At 58.5% G+C, this 24092-nt stretch overlaps 1 protein-coding gene across 1 annotated transcript; it reads left to right on the plus strand.

Annotated features, from left to right (window-relative positions):
* ZDHHC18 (zinc finger DHHC-type palmitoyltransferase 18) lies at nt 1-23071 on the plus strand. The gene is made up of 8 exons (XM_062190711.1): nt 1-314; nt 3706-3866; nt 17043-17192; nt 18500-18637; nt 18749-18797; nt 19249-19351; nt 20514-20626; nt 21259-23071. The coding sequence occupies exons 1-8, from the start codon at nt 1-3 to the stop codon at nt 21374-21376; spliced, it is 1146 nt and encodes a 381-aa protein (XP_062046695.1). The 3' UTR covers nt 21377-23071.
* Nucleotides 23072-24092: the final 1021 nt, after the last annotated feature.

The following is a 24092-nucleotide window of genomic DNA, read 5'->3' on the forward strand; positions in this document are numbered from 1 at the left end:
ATGAAGGACTGCGAGTACCAGCAGATCAGCCCCGGGGCCGCCCCGCCGCCCGCCTCCCCCGGGGCGCGCCGCCCCGGCCCCGCCGCGCCCCTCGCCGCGGGCCCCGGGCCCGCGCCCGTCGCCCCCGCCGCGCCGCGCTGGAGCGGCAGCGGCAGCGGCAGCCTCGGCCGCCGCCCGCGGCGCAAGTGGGAGGTGTTCCCGGGCCGCAACCGCTTCTACTGCGGCGGCCGCCTCATGCTGGCCGGCCACGGCGGCGTCTTCGCGCTCACGCTGCTGCTCATCCTCACCACCACCGTCCTCTTCTTCGTCTTCGAGTGAGTTCGCGCCGCCGCCGCCCGCACCCCACCTCCCCGGCCCTCGCCCGGCGCCCGCCGTCCCCGCCCCCTCTCGCAGCCGCCTCCGGCCCCTGCGTGCGGATCCCGGGGCGGCTGGGGGCTGCGTCCGCCACCGGCCCGGCCCTGCCTCGAAGCCCTGCTCGGCCGAGCCCCCGGGGTTGTCTCGGCGCGGCCTCCTGGGGGGGGGCCCTCCGGTCCGCCTGCCCGGGTCCGCTCTCGCTCCCCGAGGGCGCCCTTCCGGCCCGCCTCGCGGCCCCGGTGCGCTCCGGCCCGTGTCGCCCGCCGGCCCTCTCCTCACCTTCCCCGGGCTCCGCTCGCAGGCCGCCTGGGACCCCAAGGCGCCTCCGCGGTTTTTCTCCAGGGCTCCCCCAGCGGCTCTCGGCCGCACCCCTTCTTTGCCATGGCAGGAACAGCTGCAGCGCCCCGTTATTTTCCAAGGAAGACTCCGGAGCGCTTTGGGGTGTCAGGGCCCGTTTGCTCCCCCGACTGGCCCCCGGCGTGCCTCCACGTTGTGGGCGGAGGAGTGGGGGCTTAGGTCGCATATTGCTGTGGGAAATTTTCCTACCGCGCCCCCACCGGTGGTCTCAGCTTGAGCCCCCGCGCGCCCCCACCTCCCAGATGCCCCTGCGGTGCGGACGCTTCCTACTTTACACCGTGTGGCTCAGGACTCTGATGGAATCTCAGCTTCACACACTCAGCATGGGCCGGAGCAGTGGCTTCGCCCCTCGGAGCCCCATTTTTTCCCTCTGTAAAATGGGGTCTGTAATAGTGCTCGCCCCTGGGGTTACCCCGAGGTCACACACGTGGGCTGTGCCTCCCTGGCAGTCCTGCCGCCTGTGGCTTTGGAGAGGCTGTGGGCGCGGCGGCCCCAGGTCCGCTGTCCAGCGGCCAGCCGGGGCCTCTGCAGCCTCCCCGCTCCCCTTGAGGCAAGGTGAAGGCTTCCTGCCCGTTAGCTTCTCCTTTTCACCCTCGGGCTCGCCCTTTCTTTCTGACTCAGGGAGGATGCAGGTTCAGGGATGGTCTCTAAGCAGAAGCACGGCCGCCCACACCCATGAGCGTGGCCTCGGGGCCGAGTTTCAGATCCAGCTCTGCGGCCCAGTGCTCTGGGAAGTGCCGTTTCCAGGCCGTCGTGGCCGCGGCGGCCGCACGCAAGAAGAAGCAGCACTTGGTGTGGTGGGTCCCTGGGGCCCACCCTGTGGCGAGGGACAGGGTCAGTTCAGAAACTGACTTTTGTCCGGTGCCTGGTCTGGCCCGGCGAGAGAGGAGGCAGGACCTCTGGGTTTGGGGACAGCTGGTGCATCATCTCGCCTCTTGTCTGTGCTCTTCCTCTCCTGGGGCGGTAGGTTGGGCAAGGAGGTTTGGTTTGGGCCGAGAGCTCACCTAGGCTGGGGTGAGACCTCCGTAGGGAGCTGGTGTGGTGCCGGCGCTGTTGGTGAGGGGGGAGGGTGAGGAGACACTCACCCCTCCCCTTTGTGCAGGGGCACTCCTGCTGTGAGTGGTTGGGTGCGGTGTTGCCAGGCCTACCCGGGGGCTCCAAGCTTGTGCCCCCTTCCCACCCTCACAGCAGCCAGTGCCCCCTTAATTCCCAGTCAGAGCCCCATTCTCCTGGACTGTCGGGGTAAGAGCAGGGCCCCTGATAATGGGCTTCCTCTGACCCCTGCTCCCCCACCGGGCAGTCCCCTCAGCCCACATCGTTGGTGACACACGCAGGGCCCAGGGAGGGCTGAGGTCTATGGGCAGAGTGTGGCCCTGGGGATCTCTACCCTCCAGGGGAAGGACCTCGATGGAGGCCTCAAAAAGGGTGTGTGCGTGTCCACGGGTTTGCCTCCTGCCTCTGTAGGGGCTCCCGTGGCTGGGCAGCCCCTCCCCCGCTCAGGTCCACCCTGGCTTCGGGAGGGAAGGCAGTGAAGGGTGGTGGTTGTTAGTGCCCCGAGCTGCGTGGCCTGGGGTGGATTCCTTAGGCAGTCTTGAGCTTCCGTTTTCTCACCTGTAAGGTGAGGACTTGGGTGAGAAAGTGGGACCTGGCCCACCGCAACCATCCGTACTTCAGACACTGTCAGTACCTGGCTGGTTAGGGCAGTGTCTAGCACACAGTAAGCCCTCAGTAGATGGGAGCAGTTTTTCTGTCTGACACCAGGCGAAAGCCATTGGATCAATAATGACTGCTTGTGTGTGCAAGAAGGGTGCGCGAGAGAGGGCGGTCCCTGTCTCAGGGGCTTACGTTCTGGCAGGGGAGAGGCAGTCGACACAGATGGACAATCCAAGCGCCGAGAGACGCTGTCCGGGAGCTGGAGTGCTGGGAGGCCTGCTTTGCCGTTGTTGGGGAAGTCCTGAGGGGGAAAGACATTGCAGAGAAAAGGACCAGCAGGTGCAAAGGCCTGAGGGCAGAAGGAGCCAGGCTCCTGCAAGGCGAGGCCTCTGGTGGGCATAGAGGGGCCGGGGAGAGGTCCGTGGATGAGGCTGGAGAAGCCTTCAGTGGGGTGCAGAACGCTGTGGCCAGCGGTGTGGGTGTTGCTTAAAATGTGGCAGGAAGCTGTTGGACGGTTTTAAGCAGAGAAATGACACTCTCAAAAGCTGGCTCTGGCTTCGGGGTAGACAGCAGAGAGCCCTGATGGGTTCACTCTGTCGTGAAGCAGCGCCCCCGCCCCACCTGGCATCCATGGCATGGAGAAGGTTCCTGCCCTACGACGGAGGAGGGGGCTTGGACAGGGATGTAGGGCCCTGTGGCAGGCAGCCTGTCTGGCGGTAGAGGAGGTGTTCTCCCGGCCACGAGGGCCAGGGGCCTGACGGCCGCCTTGAGGACACCATCCCGTGGGTGACAGGGGCAGCAGCTGGTCCGAGCTGTCTTCAGGCCCTCTGCCCCTTCTGCGGCCTCTGGCTTAGGTGGCGTCTCCTGCAGGCGTGCGGCCCCTGTGTGGCGGTTCCCCGTCTCCCTGTCTGGCAAGCCGCGTGGGGGCAGGGTGCCCTTCTTGGTCACTGCCCTTGCTCCTGCTGCTTGGTGAAGGTGACGACCTCAGTGAATGTGTGGAGTGCGTCACTGACCCACTGGATGAACGGTTTGCTCTGGAATGACGGTCGCTCGTGCCATAGTGGGCATCTGAGGCTCTGGGTTTAGAAGGACCGTGAGGATGCAGCTCAGCACAGGGGTCAGTGCTAGGGCCTGTTGGTTACACCTGCCTTGCGCTCCAGGGGAAAGCGCAGGATCTGGTGGTTATCTGGGCTATGGGCACTTGTAGGGGGAGTGGCCGCATTCCCCAAGGGCTGTACCTGCCTCAGGGAGAGGCAGCAGCACCTGCTGGTGCTGTGGCCCAGTGCTCCAGGCAGCCCTCCGGTATCTGCTGATCTCTCTCCCCCGTCTGTCTCGTTCCAGCTGTCCCTTCCTGGCCTGTGAGCTGACTCTCGCCATCCCCATCATCGCCGCCATCCTCTTCTTCTTCGTCATGAGCTGCCTGCTGCAGACGAGTTTCACCGACCCCGGCATCCTGCCCCGGGCCACCGTCTGTGAAGCGGCTGCCCTGGAGAAGCAGATCGGTGAGGCCCCAGCCCCCAGCCCAAGCTGCAGGTTCCCTGGCTCAGGAGGAGGCCTGGTGCTCTCTCCTGACTGCGTGGAGCGAGCAAGGCAGACGGGCTGCCTCTGGCTAGCAGGAGACAGAGGGTGAACAAGTGAGCGAGCGCGTAAGGCAGAAATGCCAGCGAGCGAAGGCTGTGGTAGTGGCCAGCGGGGAACAGAGGACCTTCCGGGGGCCCGGCACTGTTTTAAGCTCTTTATTCGCAGGATCTTTCTTAATCCCCTAATAATCCTATGAGGTAGGTTAGTTGTGATTCTCCTTGTACCGTTTAATTAAGTTGAGACACAGAGAGGTTAAATGGCCCAGGATCACACAGTAAGTGGAAGAGTTGGGATGAGATTCCAGGCAGCCTGGTCAGCGCCTCAGCTCTGAAACTTATGCTTATTCATTTCTTTCATCAAACATTTATTGAGCCCCTACTGTGTACCAGGCACTTCTCTGGATTCTGTAGTAAACAGAACTGACAGTCATCCACGCCTCCTGGAGGCGACATCTCCCTGTGAGGAAGAAGAAGGCAAACAAACACATCGTTTTTATTTTTTTAAGATTTATTTATTTATTTGAAAATCAGAGTTACACAGAGAGAAGGAGAGCCAGAGAGAGAGAGAGAGAGAGAGAGAGAGAGAGAATCTTCAATCCAACTGGTTCACTCCCCAGTTGGCTGCAATAGCCAGAGCTATCCCGATCTGAAGCCAGGAGCTTCATCTGGGTCTCCCACATGGGCGCAGAGGCCCAAGCACTTGGGCCATCTTCTGCTTCCCTAGGCCACAACAGAGAGCTGGAGCGGAAGTGGAGCAGCTGGTACTTGAACTGGCGCCCGGATGGGATGCCGGCACTGCAGGCGGCGGCTTTACCTGCTACACCACAGCGACAGCCTCCAAACAAATAATTAAACAGAGAGGGTGTCAGAGAAGGGGGGACTGGGGGAGGATGTTGTGGCTTTAAACAGGGCGCTCAGCAGACATCTTGCCAAGCAGGATCTGCTGAGCCCGGGCCTGAAGAAGTGGGGGTGGAGGCTACAGGGACCTGGGGACCTCTACGGTGGGCGTGGGGCTGCCAGCGGGTTCTCGCGAGGTGGCAGAGGAGGCCTCTGGGAGACCTGAATGGTGTGGGAATCTGAGGACCTGGAAAGAGGAAAGGCAGGAGCCCCGAGGAATAGCAGGACGTTCCAGTGAGCCAGAAAGCGGCTGGGCTCCCTGCAGCTGAGCTGGGCCCTGATTCCTCGCAGGCAGGTGCCCCGTGGCTCCCCTGGTGGCTGGGCTCTAGGGCCGGCCTTGGTCTCGGCTTGCTCCACCCCAGCCCCTTCCTGCTGAGGAGTGACGCCCGGTGTTTGCACACGCCGGGGTTTCCGCCCCGTGGCTGGCTCCTTCCCCTAACAGCGTGGCTGCACGCAGCTGGCCCTCAGGAGATCTGCTGGCGCACCCTCCTCCACACAGCCTTTCCCTGGGTCCCTGGAGCAGCTCCAGGACCTTCCCCGAGCTTTGTTCTTTGTCTCGTTCTCCTGCCCAGGCCGCCTCAGCCACGCCCATCCTCGCTGCCTTCCTCTCAGCACCATCCAGCTTCCTTCCCCTCTGCCCTCGGCCTCCCGGGTTCAGCTCCTTCCGCGGCCCTGGGCCTGTGTGCCGGCGGCTGGGGAGGCTCGATGGCAGCCTGTCCCCCACCCCTGAAGGTCGGGGCTAATCACAAGGCAGGATTACTGTCCTGCTCAGCCGGGCAGGTCTGGCCTCCTGTGGGCTCTCGGGTAATACCCACAGCTGTAATCCCCGTGTTTGGGAGTGGTTGGCATGTGCTGAGCGCTTTGCATCCGTTAGCCCACAAATCTTCACAGCATCCTGGCGAAGGTGGCCCTGTTAACCCGGGCAGCAGACTGCTCGGCCAGGGCAGCAGAGATGGAGTGTGTGCCTTCTCCCAGACCCCTCAGCCTTGTCGTCTTCTTTTTCTTTTCTTTTCTTTTTTATTTCTTTCTTTCTCTTTCTTTCCCTCCCTCCCTCCCCCTTTTCTTTCCTTTCCTTTATGTATATCCATCCTCCCTCCCTCCCTCCCTCCCTTCCTTTTGTTAAAGATTCATTTATTTGAAAGACATACAGAGAAGGACAGAGAGAGAAAGAGATATTCTGCCCATTGGTCCATTCCCCAAATGGCTGCAGCAGCTGGGACTGGGCCATTCCAAAGCGAGGAGCTCCATCCAGACCTCCTGTGTGGGTGGCAGGAGCCCAAGTACCTAGGCCATCTTCTGCCGCCTTCCCAGGGAGCTGGCTCTGAAGCAGAGCAGCCAGAACTCAAAGCGCTGCTCATATGGGATGCTGGCGTTGCAGGCTCTGCTTAACCCACTGCACCACATGCTGGCCCCAAGCTTTGTCTTCTGAGATGGGAGCAGGGACACACCCCCTTCATCCTTGTCTCCGGTGTCCTGTGCTCTGGGAACCGCCCCCGACCAGGCACTCCTGGAGCGTCCTCTCCTTCCTTCCCTGTCCCCATTGTGCGATTGTCCTTTCTGCTGGGCTGTGAGGGCGTGGGACGTGAGTGCCTGTCCACCTGTTGCCCTTTTGTGGCTCAGTGATGCGCCTCGTGGGTGGGTGAGTGAAGAACCGCAGGGTCTGCGTGAAGGCCCTGCCTGCTGTCCCGAGGGGAAGGATGGAAAGACAGTAGGAACTGCTCCCAGTCAGGAGCACCCGTGTTTGCTCGCTCGATTGCATGTTAATTCTGAGAGAAAGAGGAGGAGGTGAAAAATAGATCCGATGTAGAGCCTGCCCTCCGGAGGTCTGCAGTCTGGGTCAGCCGGGATGGAAGACCCGCCCGGCCAGCAGGAGCGAGACGAGGAGCGTCTCCCTCCTGGAGGACGTGGGGAGGCCACCGGAGAGGTGGTGCCTGAGCCAGGCCTTGCAGCTCGGGTGGAATTCGGCACAGGACGGATGTGTGGAGAGAGCCCTCTGGGCAGGTGGGACTGAGGGAGGAGAACAGGACTGGGAAGAGGAGGGGCAGGAATGGAGCCTCTGAGCTGAGCAGGCCATGTCGGCTGGCGTATGAGGCAAGCCTGTGGGTAGAAGATTTTCCTTCGAGAACCGTTCCCAAGCCTTAAGGAGGCATCTTTGGGACCTTTGGACTTTGGATTCTCTCATGCTTTTTTTTTTTTTTTTTACTATTTATTTATTTGAAAGGCAGAGTTACAGAGAGGCGCAGAGTCAGAGAGAGATGTTCTGTCTATGGTTGCAATAGCCAGGCCTGGGCCAGGTGGAAGCCAGGAACCTGGAACTCCATCTGGGTCTCCCATGTGGGTGGCAGGGGCCCAAGCACTTGGGCCGGCTTCTGTTGCTTTCCCAGGTGCATTAGCAAGGAGCTGGATCAAAGGAGGAGCAGCCAGGTCTCAAGCCAGTGCCCACATGGAATGCCAGCATTGCAGGTAGTGGCTTAAGCTGCCGTGCCACAATACTGGCCCCGCCTTTGAATTCTTGAACTTGAGTAGAAGCCAAAATTCCGGGTGTGGCCAGGAGGCTTCTGACCAAGGTAAAGCGTGTTTTTTCAGAAAGGACAAGGGTCACTGAGCCGTCTGAGAAAGGTGGCGGCTGGCTCCCGGGCGGATGGCTCTGCCCGTGTAGGCGTGAGCTGCTGCTGGTCCAGGTTCCTGCCCTGCAAGGACAGTGTGAGGTAGGGTGACCGCTCGTCACGGCATGCACAGGACTGCCCCAGGTTAGCGCCGACAGTCTCCTGCCGTGGGGAACCACTCCATGCAGGCCACCTGGGCGGTCGGTCACCATACTCTGAGAGCTGGACTTGTCAGCTGGTGGGTCACATAGCTAGATCATCCTGCAGGCTCCTGGCAGTGGGAAAGGGGTAGGGGACGGGAATATTGTTCCCAAGGAGCCCCCAGGCTGGTGGGAGACGCAGGGTGTCTGAATCTGAGTGACAGCTGCCCGCCCAGACCCTGCTGCCGTTCGTAGGGCAGAGGCAAAGGCAGCTTCCCCTCTGCCGCACACGGCTCACACTGCCTGCTGTCTGTCTCCCCAGCTCCTTGTCCCAAAGCCACCTTCCCAAGGCACACCTGCCTCATTTTCCTCCTGGACTGGCTCTGCTGACCAGGCCCCACACACCTGGTCTCTCCCTTCCCTTTTAGTTGTCTCCCAACACCCAAATTTGTCCCCACCCTCCTGGACTCAGAATTTGGGAGAGTCCCCAGTGCCATCATCATTGTCTCTAAATATTGGTCACCTGAGTTCAACCTATGTGATTTTTGCCCTTTCCACATCCCGTCTGGTTTGTATCTTCATTTCTTTAGTATTTTCGTCCAAGTAGCTGGCTTTTAAGAATGGTTGTGTACTGTGGGCGGGTGTTGTGGCTCAGGGGATCACAACTCCACGTGGCGCGTCTGCAGCCCCTCTCAGAGGGCCAGTTTGAGTCCTGTCTGCTTCCGAGGCAACAGATCATGGCCCAAGTACTTAAGCCGCTGCCACCCACGTCGGGGATCCAGGTGGAGTTCTGGGCTCCTGGCTTCAGCCTGGCCCAGCCCTTGATGATGACATCTGGGTAATGAGCCAATGGATGCAAGTTGTCTCTCACTTTCTCTCTCTGCTTTCCAATGGATTGAAATAAATAAATGCTTTAAAAGATGTCATGCACTGCACAATGATGTTTAAGCCAATAACAAGCTGCGTATATAACAGGGCCCAGATGAGTATATTGCTTGGTGTCGTCATGGCCATCGTGTGTGTAAGCACCCTCCATGATGTTGCACAATGAGGAAATTGCCAAATGACCCACTTCTTCTTCTTCTTCTTTTTTTTTTTTTTTAAAGATTTATTTATTTGAAAGTCAGAGTTACAGAGAGGCAGAGAGAGAGAGAGAGAGAGAGAGAGAGGTCTTCTATCTGCTGGTTCACTCCCCAAATGGCCGCAATGGCTGGAGCTGAGCCAATCCAAAGCCAGGACCAGGAGCTTCTTCTGGGTCTCCCATGAAGGGGCAGGGGCCCAAAGACTTGGGCCATCTTCTTCTGCTTTCCTAGGCCATAGCAGAGAGCTGGATCAGAAGTGGAGCAGCCGTGACTTGAACCAGCGCCCATATGGGATGCCGGTGCTGCAGGTGGCAGCTTTACCCACTACACCACAGTGCCAGCCCCCAAATGACCCATTTCTCAGAACATATCCTGTTCCTTAGGTCATGTGCAACTCTGTGTGTGTGTGTATACACACACATATAATTTTAATTTTTACTCGAGAGGCAGACTTACAGAGAGCTCCTGTCCTCTGGTTCACTCTCCAGATGCCCACAACAGCTGGGACTGAGCCGAGCTGAAGTCAGGAACTGGGAATGCAGTGCAGCTCTCCCACCTGGGTGGCAGGGACCCAGTGACTGGCACTCAGTCACTTGAGCCATTGCCACTGCTTTCCAGGGTCTGAATGAGCAGGAGGAGGAGCTGGAGCCGGGTGTTGGACCCCTGCTAGGATATGAGAGGTGGGTGTCTTAACTGTTAGACCAGAAGCCCGCCCTGTGTGTTTTAAGAGGAAAATTTGTATCACCCGTGTTAAGGGGAAAGGCAGCCTCCCTTGCTTTCATACAAGGTAATCAGGCAAACGTGACAGCGTTGCTGGTTTCTTGGTGACTTGTGAAGTGTCCTGAGGCTCACAGGTAATGAGAGTTTCCCCTTGATGGAGTCACAGACTGGAAAGGCAATGACTTCCTCGTCGGGTGATTCAGTGTTGCTTACTGTAAGGTCAGGAAACAGGCTCAGGAGCTGCAGGCTGCCCGCCTTCCCGCACCCCTGCCTGCCGTGCCCACGTTCCCTCCACTGCTGTGCCCCCCTCTGGTGAGCCTGCGGTCCCATTCTTTCTGGTCCAGCTTAAGTGCCCCTTCTTACTTCCTTGCTGTCTTGAATGCCCCTCCTGCCCCTCACCCACATAGGCTTCTCTGTATGCTGGAGGCATTGCGTGTAGATGTCGTTGTTAACTGATGGTTAGACCTTGATATTATGTCATCTGTAACTTACCTAAAACCTTGCAGGGTTGCTATTATTACCCATTTTAGAGGTGAAGAAACAGAGACCCAGAGCAGTTGAGCTGCTTCCTCCAAGTCACATGCCACGCCTGGTTTCAGAATGAGCGCGTGGTGGCCTTGACGCACTGTGCTCCCACAAGGCCCTGCAATTATCTGCCTCTCGGACTCTGCCCTCAGGCTGAGCTTCTCCTGTATCCCCAGGCCTCGCTCTCAGCCGGGTGTAGGGTGGGACTCCAAAGACCTCTGAAATGAACAGAAATGGCCAGCAAACCAGCCTGGGCACTGTGGCTGACCTTGACCTGGCCCTGGGGTCTGGGAGACCGCAGTTGCACAGCTGTTTCCTCCACAGGTGGCCACAGCGGAAGGGCAGCCGGCTCTCAGCAGCCTTCCTTCACTTAGGCCTTCTCAGTAGGCCGGGCCAGCCCCCGGGGACTTCCACAGAAGCGTCAGTGGCCGCCCCAGCAGCTCCTCGAGGGCTGTCCGGGGATGCGGAGGTCCACAGTCTGCCCCTTGGCCAGCAAGGCGTGGGGAAATCTGTCTCCTTCCCACAGCCACTCATGAGGGTGAGCGCCTGCCCTTGCTGCCGCACCGTCAGAGCTGTGGCTTCTTGTCCGGAAGGGCTGGGCAAACAGGCAGGCCTTTCTCCTCTGGGAGCAGCCTGGCCTCGCAGAAGGCGCCCTGGAGTGGATCTGAGGTCTGCAGGGCAGGCATACATCTCTCTGTCACTCCTGCCCCTTTCATTTGTCAGCAAACATCTTGAACATCTGTGTGCCAGGAAGGCACAGGATCATCAAGGCAAATAGCTTTTTTTTTTTTTTTTTTTTTTTTTACATTTTATTTCAAAGGCAGAGACAGAGAGGAGTGAGAGCTTACATCCACTAATCATTCCTCACACACTTGCAATGTCTAGGGCTGGACCCGTCCAGGCCTTGGAACAGAATCTTGCATATAGCAGGCCCCAGGGCTTGAAAGAAGGGACAAATGAATGCTGTGGAAAACAAGGCTTCTCACTTCAGCCCCACCTGGTACTACTAGAGAGAGCTTGGCTTCCCAGCTGTGGCGTGGGAGTGTGGGGCCCCTTGCCCAGGGGCTGTCAGAACGCTTTAAGGATGAGTTTTCTGTAGGAAACTTAAGAGGTTTGAGCCTTCTGGCGAGGGGTGGCCGGTGGACTCGCTCCAGGTACTGGGAGGAGCAGGTGGGGGGAATTCGGAGGCTGAGTCCGGCGCGGTGATTGGCCAGCACTGGCCCCCGCACGGCATCGCCAGCCCCTTCCCTGCTGGTTTCCCTTCAGCACCTGGATGGCCCCCTCTCCAGTGTGACCCCTCCTCCCGCCTCCCTGGCTCTCGGCAGCTGGGTGGGCAGAGCCCTCGGGCAGAAGCCTGGCAGCCAAGGCCAGAACACGCTTCTTGGCAGTCCCTCCCTGCCTTGCGGAGGTCCCTTCCTCTCTGGGGAAGAACTGTAGGGATCCAGGGAGCTTCCAGTCACTTCCCTGGTGCTGAAGAGGGTCGGTGGCTGGCGGGCGCTCGCCGCGGGTTGCAGTCTAAGGATTTGGAATGCAGTGTTTCATACGGGCCCAGGAATAACGGCAGCTAGTGCCAATTCAGCTCCCGCCGGGTGTGAGACACTTTGCTAAACCGTGCTTGCTGAATCCTTGCCTGAAGTGGGTTTAGTTTTTCTCTGCTTTATTTTGAGCCAATGATGGCTCAGAGAAGTTCAGTGACTCAGCTAGTGAGTGGCTGGCTAGAGACTGGTAGCCGCGGGTCTCACTGGCTCCAGAGCCTGTGTCCCAGCCCCGGAGGCAGCAGTGGGCTGGGGGCCAGTGGGGCAGGGTTAGTGCCTTGGTTTGGAGCAGTGTCAATAGCTTTGCAGAGAGCTGGGAGTTTGCACACTGGCCTGCTGGTCAGGACCAAGGCCAGAGCTCCCATGACTCCGGCTCTGTGCCCATGGCCGTCCTCACAGCCTCTCATTCAGTCCTCACCCCAGCCCTGTGAGGTTGAGGCTGGCTTCTGTCCGTCTCGCAGATAGAGAGACTGAAGTGAAGGGACTTCCTTGAGCAGCAAGTGGATTGGATTCCAGCGGATTCCCAGGGGTGTTCTCAGGCTGCAGAGGCCGCCCCGCCCCTCCTGAGAGGGGCTCCGAGTTGGGAACCGAGTGCTGGTTCCTTTATGGGTATTACTTCCGGATCCTCACAGCCCTGCAAGGCAGCTGTTTGCAGCAGGCTCTCAGAAGCTAAGTAACTGCACCACAGCCCCAGCCCAAACGTGGAAGGGTAGGATTTGAACCCCAGGCTGAGCCCAGGGCAGGTCTCTCTCCTCCGTGCTTGCTGCCTCATCGATGGTGGTCCCAGGACTGCCTCTCCATTACACTGGCCCTGCTGTCAAGGGGCGTCCAGTCAGTTAGAGAGGTCAGTACATGACAACACAGGCTGGGGCCTGCACTGGGGCTCAGCAAGTCAAGCTGCCACGTGAGAAGCCCACGTGCCACATAGGAGTACCTGGATCGAGCCCTGCCTCTGCTTTCATCCAGTTCCCTGCTAATGTGCAACCTGGGCAAGACAGCAGATGATGCCCAAGCACTCGGGTCCCCCCGCCACCCTCCTGGGAGACCCAGGTGGAATTCCAGGCTCCAGACTTAGGCTGCCCCGGACCTGACTGTTGGAGCCATTTGGGCAGTGAACCAGCAGATAGGGGAGCCCTCGCTGTGTCTCCGTCTCTCTCTCTCTCTCTCTCTCTCTCTCTCTCTCTCAAACTAGTCTGCCTTTTAAATAAATAAAACAAACCTTTAAAAAAAGAAGAAATAACGGACCAGGAAGGGACCATTCTGATGCTTCACATTTACTGAAGAGCTCTTGCCCAAGCTATGGGAACTCGGGTACACGTCCTGATTCCATAGTCCTAGCTGTGTGGCCCTGGGCAAGTCGCCTCGCCTCACTGGACAAGTCTGAGCTGTAATGCGGAAGGAAGGTCATGTCTGCTATGTGCTCGGTATACAGTAGGCGCTCAGTGACATGTCCCCCCATGCCCCTTCACTTGTTTCTATAATTCCATGACTGATAAGTGCAGCTCGCACTTGGTTAAACATTTGCTTTGCTATTTCCACTTCACATGTATCCATTCATTAACTCTTGTACCGACACTTGGGAGATCTGCATTGAATTCCTGGCTCCTGGCTTCAGTCTTTTTTTTTTTTTTTTTAAGATTTTTATTTATTTATTTATTTGAAAGAGTTACACAGAGGGGAGGCAGAGAGAAAGAGGTCTTCCATCCGCTGGTTAACTCCCCAATTGGCCACAACGGCCAGAGCTGTGCCGATCTGAAGCCAGGAGCCTCTTCCGGGTCTCCCATGTGGGTGCAGGGGCCCAAGGACTTGGACCATCCTCTACTGCTATCCCAGGCCATAGCAGAGAGCTGGATCGGAAGTGGAGTAGCCGAGACTAGAACCGGCACCTTTATGGGATGCTGGTGCTTCAGGCCAGGGTGTTAACCCGCTGCGCCACAGTGCCAGCCGCTGGCTTCAGTCTTGCCCAGTTCTAGCCTTTGCAAGCATTTGGTGAGTGACCCAGCACATGGAAGATGCATTTTGTCTGTATGCCTTTCAAATAAATTTTAAAAATAATTTTTAAAAAATATTTTACTTCTTTTGAGAGAGAGAGACAGGTCTTCTATCCACTGGTTCACTCCCCAAATGGCCTCAGTGGCTGGAACTGGGCCAGTCTGAAGCCAGGAGCCAAGAGCTTCTTCAAGATCTTCCATGTGTGTGCAGGGGCCCAAGCACTTGGGCCATCTTCCACTGCTTTCCCAGGCCATTGCAAAGAGCTGGATTGGAGAAGGAGCAGCCAGGACTCAAACCTGCGCCCATATGGGATGCTGGCGCCACAGATGGAGGCTTTAGCCCACTACACCACAGCCCCAGCCCCATAAAATTAATTAAATTTTTAAAAATGTAATGTGTTTAGGGGCCAGCGCCTTGACGCACTAGGTTAATCCTCCACCTGCAGCGCTGGCGTCCCATATGGGCACTGGGTTCTAGTCCTGGTTGCTCCTCTTCCTGTCTGTAAATAAATTATTTACTGTATCACTGTCAAATAAATAAATTAATCATTTATTTTATTTTTTTTATTTTTAACAGGCAGAGTGGACAGTGAGAGAGAGACAGAGAGAAAGGTCTTCCTTTTTGCCGTTGGTTCACCCTCCAATGGCCGCTGTGGCTGGCGCGCTGCGGCCGGTGCACCGCGCTGTTCCGATGGCAGGAGCCAGGTGCTTCTCCTGGTCTCCCATGGGGTGCAGGGCCCAAGCATTTGGGCCATCCTCCACTGCACTCCCTAGCCACAGCAGAGAGCTGGCCTGGAAGAGGGGCAACGGGACAAGATCGGTGCCCCGACCGGGACTAGAACCCGGTGTGCCGGCGCCGCAAGGTGGAGGATTAGCCTAGTGAGCCGCGGCGCCGGCCTAAATTAATCATTTTAAAAAGTAATGTGTTTAGGGCCACAATCCGTGCAGAATCGAATGTTGTGTTTGGTGAGGGGCTGGGGTATACTTTCCCCACTCTGTATTTCCAGGGGACCCAGTGCCATTTGGGGGGAAAAGGCCATCTTCCTTCGCCACTCTGCAGTGTCGCCTGTCAGAGTCACATGAGCAAACACATGCTGGGTGTGCGTCTGGTCCTCCGCTCCACGGGGCAGCATCCTGCACCAAACCAGGCTGTCTTGGGTACTGTAGCTGCTTTTGCATCACATCCGTGGGAGTCGGAGCCCCCGAGCTTTGTTCCGCAGCAGTCCTCAGTCTGGGTCCTTTGCATTTCCCGGGAATCCGAGAACAAGTTTATCAGTTTCCACAAAACTGCTGGGCTTTTTGACTGGGCTTGTGTTGAATTCATTTTGGGGAGAATAAATCCTTTGATAATATTTCTGTCTTCCAATCTTGTTATAGCACTGCATTTCTTTTTCTTTTAAATGTTTTAACATTTTTCAAACACATAGGAGAGTGGGAAGAATTGTAGTACAACAGGGAGACAGTGTTGTAGCACAGTGGGTTAAGCCACTGCTTGGGACATCCGCATCGCATATGGGTGCTGGTTTGAGTCTCAGCTGCTCCACTTCCATTCCAGCTCCCTGCTAATGCACCTGGGAAGGCAACAGGAAATGGCCCAAGTGCTTGGGTCCCTGCACCCACAGGGGCAACCCGGGTGGAGCTCCAGGCTCCTGGCTTCAGCCTGGCCCAGCACCTGTTGTTGCCACCATTTGGGAATTGAACAAGTTGGTGGAATACCTCTTCTGTCCCTGTTTCTTCGTAACTGCCTGTCAAATAAGTAAATAAATCTTTAAAAAAATTATAATACAACAAATTCCTATGCATCCATCATCTAGATTTGGTAGTTATTAAGAGTGTCTTATTTGTATCATATGTTTGTATATTTTTTAGCTTTTTAAATTACAAATTTTGGGAGCTGGCATTGTGGTACAGCTACAACCTGGGAAACCGGCATCTCATATTGGGGCGCCAGTTCAGCTGCTTCCTATCCAGCTTCCTGCTAATGCACCTGGGAAGGCAACAGGAAATGGCCCAAGTGCTTGGGGCCCTGCCACCCACATGGGAAACCCAGATGGAGTTCCTGGCTCCTGGTTTCAGCCTGGTCCAGCCCCACCTGTTGTGGGCACCTGGGGAGTGAACCAACAGAGGAAAGATCTCTGAGAGAGACAGAGATTTTCCATTCACTGGTTCACTCCCCCAGATGGCTGCAATGGCCAGGGCTGAGCCAGGCCAAAGTTAAGAGCCAGGAGCTTCTTCTGGGTTCTGGAGCCAGGAATGCAATCCATGCCTCCCCCATGATTGGCAGGAATCTGAGTATTTGAGCCATTATCACTGCCTCCGAGGGTCTGCATTGGCAGGAAGCTGGAGTTGGGAGTCGGAGCCAGGCACTGTGATGGGGATGTCTTAATCACTAGCCAAATGTCCACTCCCTAATTTTTATTTTTTTAAACCATATCATAGTAAATTGTAGAAAGCATCGGTGTTACCCATAAATATTTCAACATGTATCTTCAAAACCTAAGGACAGTCTCCTACATAACCGCAATTCCATGATTGTATTCAGGAAAACTAATAGTTCACTAATTTTTTTAAAGATTTATTTATTTATTTATTAGAAAGGCAGGGTTACAGAAGCAGAGGCAGAGAAGGAAGAATGTAGAAAGGGAGGGAGGGAGGGAGGAAGGGAGGGATGGAGAGAGATGGAGAGATTGATCTTCCATCTGCTGGTTCACTCTCCAAATGGCTGCAAGGGCCGGAATTGGGCCTATCTGAAGCCAGGAACCTGGAGCTTCTTCCAAGTCTCCCATGGGTGCAGGGGCCCAAGGACTTGAGCCATCCTCTACTGCTTCCACAGGCCATAGCAGAGAGCTGGATCAGAAGCAGAGCAGCTGGGACTCAAACCGGCACCCATATGGGATGCTGGCACTGCAGGTGGCAGCTTTACCGTCTACGCCGCATCGTTCACTAATTCTTACTCTACATTCAGATTTCCCCAGTGACAAGATTGGGGGACAGGTGTTAGGGCTGTTTGAGCCGCCACTTTTGAGCCCCAGCTGTTGCAGGCATTTAGGGAGCGAGCCAATGGGTGAAAGACTCTCTCTCTCTCTTTCTCTGCCTTTCAGATTAGGTAAATAAGTAAAAAAAGTAAGACAAGACCCACTCCAGGATCATGTATTGGATTTGTTTACTCCAAGGTCTCCCCTGTGTTTTCGTCAGTGACGTTGGCTTCTGTTAGAGATCAGGCCGGGGTCTCGTAGATGTCCCACGTTCCAGATGTGGTTGCTTCCATCTCCTGAACCTCCTGTAAACTGGAACCTAGATTGGGGCCTACTTAGATGTAGATAAACCTCCCAGGTCCTCCTGGGGTCTCCCTCTGTGAGGGCCCTGATGGGGGTTGTATTAGGCCCGCAGGTGTGTGAGCAGGTGGGACACGGAACCTGGCATGCAGGAGGTCTCTGTCAGTGCTAGCACCTCTTAGAGTCTGCTCCTGCCTCTGCCAGTTTACCCCGGTGTTCATTTGTTCCTGGGGGCCTGCCAGGCAGCCGCAGCTCCCCACCACCCCTGCTAGGGCCCCTGGCCTGGCTGCCTTGGGCATCGTCCATCTTTCTGTCCTCCACCCTCAGACAACACCGGCAGCTCCACGTACCGGCCACCCCCTCGGACACGGGAGGTGATGATCAACGGGCAGATGGTGAAGCTGAAGTACTGCTTCACCTGCAAGATGTTCCGGCCACCCCGGACCTCCCACTGCAGCGTCTGTGACAACTGCGTGGGTGAGTGGGAGGCTGCAGGGGTGTAGGGATCCCCGAGAGACCGAGTCCTGGCTGGCGTGGGCAGGGTCTCCCAGTCTTGCCCTGCCTGGGTAGCTTTGAGGGCTGCCAGTGGCTTGTGGCTTCAGCCCAGGGTTGGCAGGTTCCTCCCTCAAGCTCTGACAAGCGCGGTGGACACAGCCAGGCCGTGAACCCTTCTCCAGGTTTTAGCCTGGTCCTAAGTAGGTCCAGGTTCCCAGGACCCAGAGTCTGGAGCGGTAACATTCCGGGTGTGTTTGGGCCATAAAGATTTGTCCTCCAGTGGCTGAAGGCCGCCTCTGTGACTTCCATGGGTTCCCAGGGCATGGGAGGGACAAGACTGGGACTGCTGGGCTGGAGAGGGTGCCCGGGAGCGGGAAGCCGGGCTCCTGACCCACACTGCTGCACTGTCCCCTTCCCTGCTTTCCAGAGGCCCCCTGGGGGTCCCCAGGGAGAGTGTCCTGGGGGAAGGGCTGTTTGAAAGGGCCCAGGTGAGCTGAGCCACGGTGATGGTGCACAGTGAGCTCACCGCGCCAGCTCAGCAGGCCCCGAGCCAGAGAGCAGTGGGAACACCCATGAGGCAGGCAGTGAAGTGGGTGACTCAATGGGTGTCATTCATCCCCGAGACTATTCCACCCACCCCATGCAAGGCGCTAGCCTTGGCACAAGGCCTGCAACGGGCTTGTGACCCACATTCTCACAGCTACTTTCCTCACCAGCCTGGGTGTGACCCCACCCCCGGGGACATGGTACTGGTGTGAGCTCAGCCCTCGATGCCAGCTGTCCGTGAGCTCCGTAGCGGCCCAGCCCCTCTCTGGGCCTCTAGTCCTGGGGCTAGGGTCGGGGTTCATTGGCTGTTGGCTGGGTGGTAGGTCGGGCAGCTAGTTCTTTCTGTGGGCCAGGTACTGCTAGCCCGGGGATGCAGTGGGTCGGGAGCCCTCCTCCCTGGAGCGCACAGTCAAGCCAGGGTATCGGCCACTGCGGTTGCTGTAGATACTCATGTCAACACACACAATGTGCATCACAGCAGAAGAGAAGTGAGGGGCAGGTAACAAGGGACCCCCACCTAGCCTGTCCGAGGAGACTTACGGAAGTGGCTGTGCAGCTGGGACACAGGAGTAGAGGCCAGGAGGCATATGTGAGGCGAGACCGGAAGTGTGTCCGAGGGACTGGCTGGCAGCTGGAGTGGACAGAGCGAGGGGTAGGAGAGGCCTGGCTGTGGGTGGGGCCTCCAAACACCCGTGCTGGTCACGGGCCTGGCGCACACTGACCGCCTCCCTCATCCCCTCCAGAACGGTTTGACCACCACTGCCCCTGGGTGGGCAACTGCGTGGGGAGACGGAACTACCGCTTCTTCTACGCGTTCATTCTCTCCCTCTCCTTCCTGACGGCCTTCATCTTCGCCTGCGTGGTCACCCACCTGACGATGCGTGAGTTGGGGGTGAGGGCAGCAGGGAGTGAGGGGCTGGCCTGCAGGCTCTGAGCCGTGTCCCTCCCTGTGCCCCTCTGAGCCGTGGCCCTCCCTGTGTCTTCCTCCCCAGGCTCTCAGAGAAGCAACTTCCTCTCCACTCTGAAGGCGACACCGGCGAGATATCCTTTGTTGGTTTCTAGACGCCCAGGGAACGCCCCTCACAGGGTGGGCAGGCTCCCGCACCTCACCCCATGAACAGGAGGGAGCCATATTTATCACCTAGTGTCCAGCTACCGCAGCCCCCGCCCGAGCTAGGCTGATCCTACAGGGCCTGGGCTGGCCAGGCACTCTCAGGAGGCGTCCTCCCGTCTTCAGGGGCCTGGAGGAGAGCGCATCCCTTGCGGTGCCAAGCTCCCCAGACTGCGCCGTGCCCGAGGCCGTGTGGGACCCTTAGTGCCCTGTGCCTTCCGTCTCCCTGGTCTGGTCTTGCTCTGGGGGTGGGGGTGGAGCGAGGACCCAGGAGGTGATCCTTTCTGAAGCCCCAGAAGTTATCCCTCTCTGGGGAATGGCCGCTCGTGGCCAGCCCCCGGGGCGCTCCGCCCCTCCATGACAGCCCTTGACTGTGCCCACTGTGCTGGAGTTGGTGATCTGCTTCTTCTCCATCTGGTCCATCCTGGGCCTCTCAGGGTTTCACACGTACCTCGTCGCCTCCAACCTGACGACCAACGAAGACGTGAGTGCGGCTGGAGCGGCCCCCGGGCCTGGGCAGGCTGCCCAGGAGGAGGCGGGGCTGAGGGGTCCTGGGGCTGCTGGAGAAGCAGGTGTGGTGGCGTGGCTCAGCCAGGCGTCTCCCGGCACTCGGCCTGGCCTGGGCCACCTGACGCAGGCTCCCGAGGCGCCCAGGTGGCTTCCTTCAGAACCCCACGAGTGGCCAACACCCCGGCTTACAGCGCTCTCAGTTCCGTTAGCTCTCTGGGTCCTTTTGCCGAGCCTGAGGCAAGAGGAGCAGGGGCGACAGCTGGGAGGGGGCAGAGCCAGGGTTGGTGCCCAGAATCCCGGTCCTGCCGTGCTCCGCCACACCCCACCCGCAGGCAGCAGAGCCGTGACGGGCTCGGGGGTCCTTCATGAGGGCTGCACGGGCCCTGCCTGGCAGTCTGCCACCAGTGTGTGCCCAGCCGTGGGCCACACCTGGCCTCCCCTCCCCACCCTCCAAACACTGAAGAAGCGCATGAGAGCATCTGTGTGAGCATCTGGTGCAGCTCAGACCCTCCGCCACCGGCAGGTGCGCTCCGGCTGTCAGCCTCTGCGGAGGAGACGGGCGTGATGTGCTGAGTGACAGGAGCAGCAGTGACGTCAGCCAGCGTCTCCCCAAGTGGCTTCCTGGGTGCTGAGTCAGCTGGATCTTACCGGCGCTTAAGCGAAAAGGGCTGTTGTAGTCAAGTCAGTATAGAACGTTCTGGCTGGCATCCTCTAAACTCCAGCGCCTTCCGTGGCCGATGTCACCTAGCAGGAGGTGGGCAGGGCTGCACCTAAAGCTGAGCACGAGGGTCTCTGCTCTTTGAGATGAGGACCGACCCTGGCGGAAGTGGTCTTCTCAGGGTGGTGCTACTCCTGAGTGGGCGCGGCCAGGGTTCTCAGCCCGGTCAGCCGAGCCCTGTGTGGACTCGCCCAAAAAGGTGTCCTCCAGAGACTTCTCTTTGGCTCTGTCTTCTGCCCTGGTTGAAGCCTCCCAACTGCTGCTGCCCACCCCGGCACATCCTCAGGCCTGTGTTAGAGACCTGTCCCTCTGGTAGTCTAACCAGAACCGCTTTAGAGGCTCTTGGCTTCTCCCTCCCTCCTGGAAAAGTGAAGCTTTCAAAGGGGGCACCTGACCCAGGCCTCCTTCCTGCTTGCAGATCAAAGGCTCGTGGTCCAGCAAGAGGGGCGGTGAGGCCTCTGTCAACCCCTACAGCCATAAAAGTATTATCACCAACTGCTGTGCTGTGCTCTGCGGCCCCCTACCTCCCAGGTGAGCAGCGGGGCCTGGTGCTGGGCCTGGCCAGTGAGGGTGGCCAGTGAGTCCACACCTCTCAGAGGTTGGGGGATCCCTATAAAGAGAAGAGTATTCAGCGTTACAAGTAATCCCACTCCCCAGGGATAGCCATTCCTGCACTGGGTGGGGTCTTCCCCCTCTGGGCAGAAAGGAGCCCTAGGGGCTGGGGGAGTCTCCTGACACCAGGGGGCGCCAGAGCCCCAGAACAGGAATTGGTTGCTGGGCACACTGCTGGGGCCAAACTTGCCCACACCCATGTCCTTCCCACCCCTTCCTTCCCTTCCCCCAGCCCAGTATTCCTGTCACCCACCCTGAGGGGAGGGGCAGTGGGAACCTCATTATCCCCCCCACCTGCAGCCTGGCTCCCTGGCAGGCAGGTGGGCCAGTCTGAACTGACAGTAAATTCCATGGCCAAAAGCCAGCTGCCCAGAGGGCAGAGAGGCCTTCCAAAAGGGAAGGGTCTTGAGCTCCCAAGTGGAGAGCAGCTCCCCTCCCCTTAGCCTTTCTAGGACTGGGTCTCCGTGGCTGGGAGGCCGACTCTGCCTTCCAGCCTGGGGCCTGGAGTCCTGGCCTTGCTCACGGTGCCCCGCCCCTTTGTGTTTTGGAAGCCTGATTGACCGGAGGGGATTTGTGCAGCCTGACACCGTGTTGCCCTCACCCATCAGAAGCGACGAGCCAGCCTGTGGAGCCAAGCCTGATGCCCGCATGGTAGGAGGCCACCCCTGAGAGGGGCTCAGTATTGCCACCTGCTGGCCTGTCCACCCCTCTGCACTCACCCGCGCCCTCCACACCTGCCGGGACCCTCCCCATCCCAGCCGAGGGGAGCAGAGCTGCCAAAGACTCAAGTCTTTTCGTATTTATTTCCCACTCTGCGTGGCTTTCCTCACACTGCCGTGGCTGTGCCCTCTGCTCCCTAAGCCCAGGGCTCGAGGTCCCCTGAGCTGCTCCGTGGCAGGAATGACAGGAGAGGCCACCAAGGGGACCACGCCAAGTGTCTGCTCGTACCAGGGCGAGCCCTGTGTGAGTGAGGGTGTGAGCTGAGCGTGAGGCCTCCCAGTGGGGGGCACTGTCTGGGCCACGCTGCGCCAGGCTCTCAGGGTGCTGCAGGACTGCAGGCAGTCAGCTCTGGGCGGCCGTGGACAGGAAGGCCCCGGGCGCTGCTGTGGTTGGGGGCCCCTGCACTCTCTTGGGGGTTATAATTGTTTCCTCTGATGGGTTTTTTGTTTTTGTTTTTCTCTGTTTGGAGCTGGTCGGTAGGATAGGGCAGGGTTGGGGGAGGCTGGGAGGCAGCCCAGCCAGGCAGCCAGAGCTTCAGCCCCTGTAGGGGCTCTCCCATCTGTGGGGACTCACTAAGGGGTCCCAGCCCCACCCAAGCCAGGGCTGGGGCTGAGCAGATTATATTCCTGCTGGCGATACTTGAAGCGGGTTTACTAATGCCGGGTATTTTGCACAATTTTATAGACCTTTTTTCTACATAGCATTTTTTAAAAGGGAGAAAAAAGTCAGCTTACGTTGCTATCTCCAGTGCCAGGCGAAGGCTTGTCAGGGGGCTGGTTGGTTGTCATAACTTATTATAGAAGACCTTCTGACTGTGAGAGAGGGAGCGTGAGTGAGTGAGTGTGTGTGTGTGTGTGTGTTCACGTGTGCCCTTATACGAATGTGGCTCCCATATTCCCTGGGCTGCCCCTCGCCCATCTCCAGGTTGTCCTGAGCAGCCTGAGCCAATGGGGACAGGGAACAAATATACTGGTCGTAAGAGACCCCTGGGCTCTCCAGGGGCTCAGCCCCCATCCTCTTACCTTTCCTTTCTCCAAGGACTTCAGACAACCAGTGACTGGGGACTTGGCTGCCCCCTACCCGCGCCCCAAGTTAGGCTTCCAGTTGGCATCTGCCCAGACAGGCCAAGGCCACAGGGGCAGGGGGTGATGGCTGTGCGGCGTGGCTGCTGTCCTCTAAGCCACACGCCCTCCTCAGAGCGCTGAGTCTTGGACCCAGTGCCACCTGGGAGCCTCCACTAGGAGAAGAGGAGCGGAGGAGCAGGGTGGGCCTAGAGGCACCTGGAGGTGGCCCAGGTCTGCACCAGAAAGCAGGGTGTCCCTGTGGTGGGAGCTGCAGTTTCCCGTCAATAGGCAGAGAATTGTCCCTCTGGCCTCTCCCATAGCCCTCCAGGTGGCTGAGGCCTTGGAGAGGGACATAGGAAGTCGCTGGGTCTTGTCCTTCTGGGTCACAAACAGCTGCGAAGTGGCAGCCACAGAGGGTCCCCTCTGGGAAAAGTAGCTTCACCCAGCCTCAGGGCCCTGGGCACAGGGAGGGAGCCAGCTAGAGGGGAGGGGCTCCCACATGCCTCTTCTTTAAGTCAGTATCCTTTGTTCCTGCTTGTAATAAAACTTTGGTTCTTAAGAGTTGATTTGCTTTGGTTTGGTTTTTGTTTGCTTTTCCTTTGCTGAGGCCCAGCTGGCAGCCCTGGGTTCTTTCAGATGTGGGGAGACAGAGGAGGCAGCAGGCTGGAGCCGTGTGCTTCAGGCAGGCAGAGCAGGGGGCTGTGACCCGGAGGCGTGACCAGAGGCCAGCCTCCACCATCCCCTGCCCCCCGCTGAGGCCAGAGACGCCACGTCCTCCCCCGCTGCCTCTCCGCTCTCACCCCAGTGACCGCCCAGCCCAGAGCGCATGTGAGACCTTAGATTCCTGTTGGAGAGCCACAGCCTCCCCGGCCACCGCCCTGCCTGGGCAACAGGGCCTGGCCAGACAACTCATAACACTGGCCCGCCTCTCTGGTATCTCCCCCAGGAGGACACCTGTCAGGATTTTGCCATCTCCTGCACAGCCTGAGGGGCGCTAACAGGCCTCTTTGCAGAGGGTTAGCTGGTAAGACCGGATCTCCCCTGGCAGCCAGCACTGCCCGCTCCCCTACACACCATCTCATCTCATCGCATGCCTCGCCACCCTCACCGAGCCCATCCATCTGTCTGGTGTGTGGTGCAGCGTGTGTGCTGATGGTGGTAGGGCCCCAGGTCTCCACGCTGGGCAGAAGACCCCAGCGCGGGGAGCACGGCCCAGAGCCTTGCCCGCTCTGGGCTGAGGAGGTAGCTTTGCACAGAGCAGCTCTCCCGCTGGAAGGCTGCGAGGGGTGTGGGCCTGTCCCGGTGGTGTCCTGGTGTAGGGCCCCTCGGTCACTAACACGTGCGCCCTGGCTTTCCGTCCCTGTCCAGCTTTCACCTGCCCGTCTTCTCTCCCGCTTTGTTGCCTGCTGCCCGAGCCTTGGTTCTTCTCTGGGGGAGTGGCCGGTGCTGTGGCAGCCTCTGTCCCCACCGCCGTGGGGCCCTGCAGACCGCCTCTCCCCTCGCAGCCCCGCTAACCCTCTCTCTTCTCCTTCTCTGCTGTCCTGCCGGGGATGTCCAGTGTGTGCGAGGGCTTAAGGACCTCCTGAGGACCGCTGCTCTCT

Source organism: Lepus europaeus, chromosome 5, assembly GCF_033115175.1.
Source record: "Lepus europaeus isolate LE1 chromosome 5, mLepTim1.pri, whole genome shotgun sequence".
In the NCBI taxonomy this organism is placed as follows: domain Eukaryota; kingdom Metazoa; phylum Chordata; class Mammalia; order Lagomorpha; family Leporidae; genus Lepus; species Lepus europaeus.

What these genes read in the sequence shown, in the direction of transcription:
- ZDHHC18 (XM_062190711.1), top strand. Translation starts at nt 1, where the DNA reads ATGAAGGACTGCGAGTACCAGCAGATCAGCCCCGGGGCCGCCCCGCCG. An exon ending in GGTCACCCACCTGACGATGC is followed by an intron (nt 18,638 to 18,748) that starts GTGAGTTGGGGG and finishes CTTCCTCCCCAG; the next exon opens with GCTCTCAGAGAAGCAACTTC. An exon ending in TGCGGCCCCCTACCTCCCAG is followed by an intron (nt 20,627 to 21,258) that starts GTGAGCAGCGGG and finishes GTGTTTTGGAAG; the next exon opens with CCTGATTGACCGGAGGGGAT.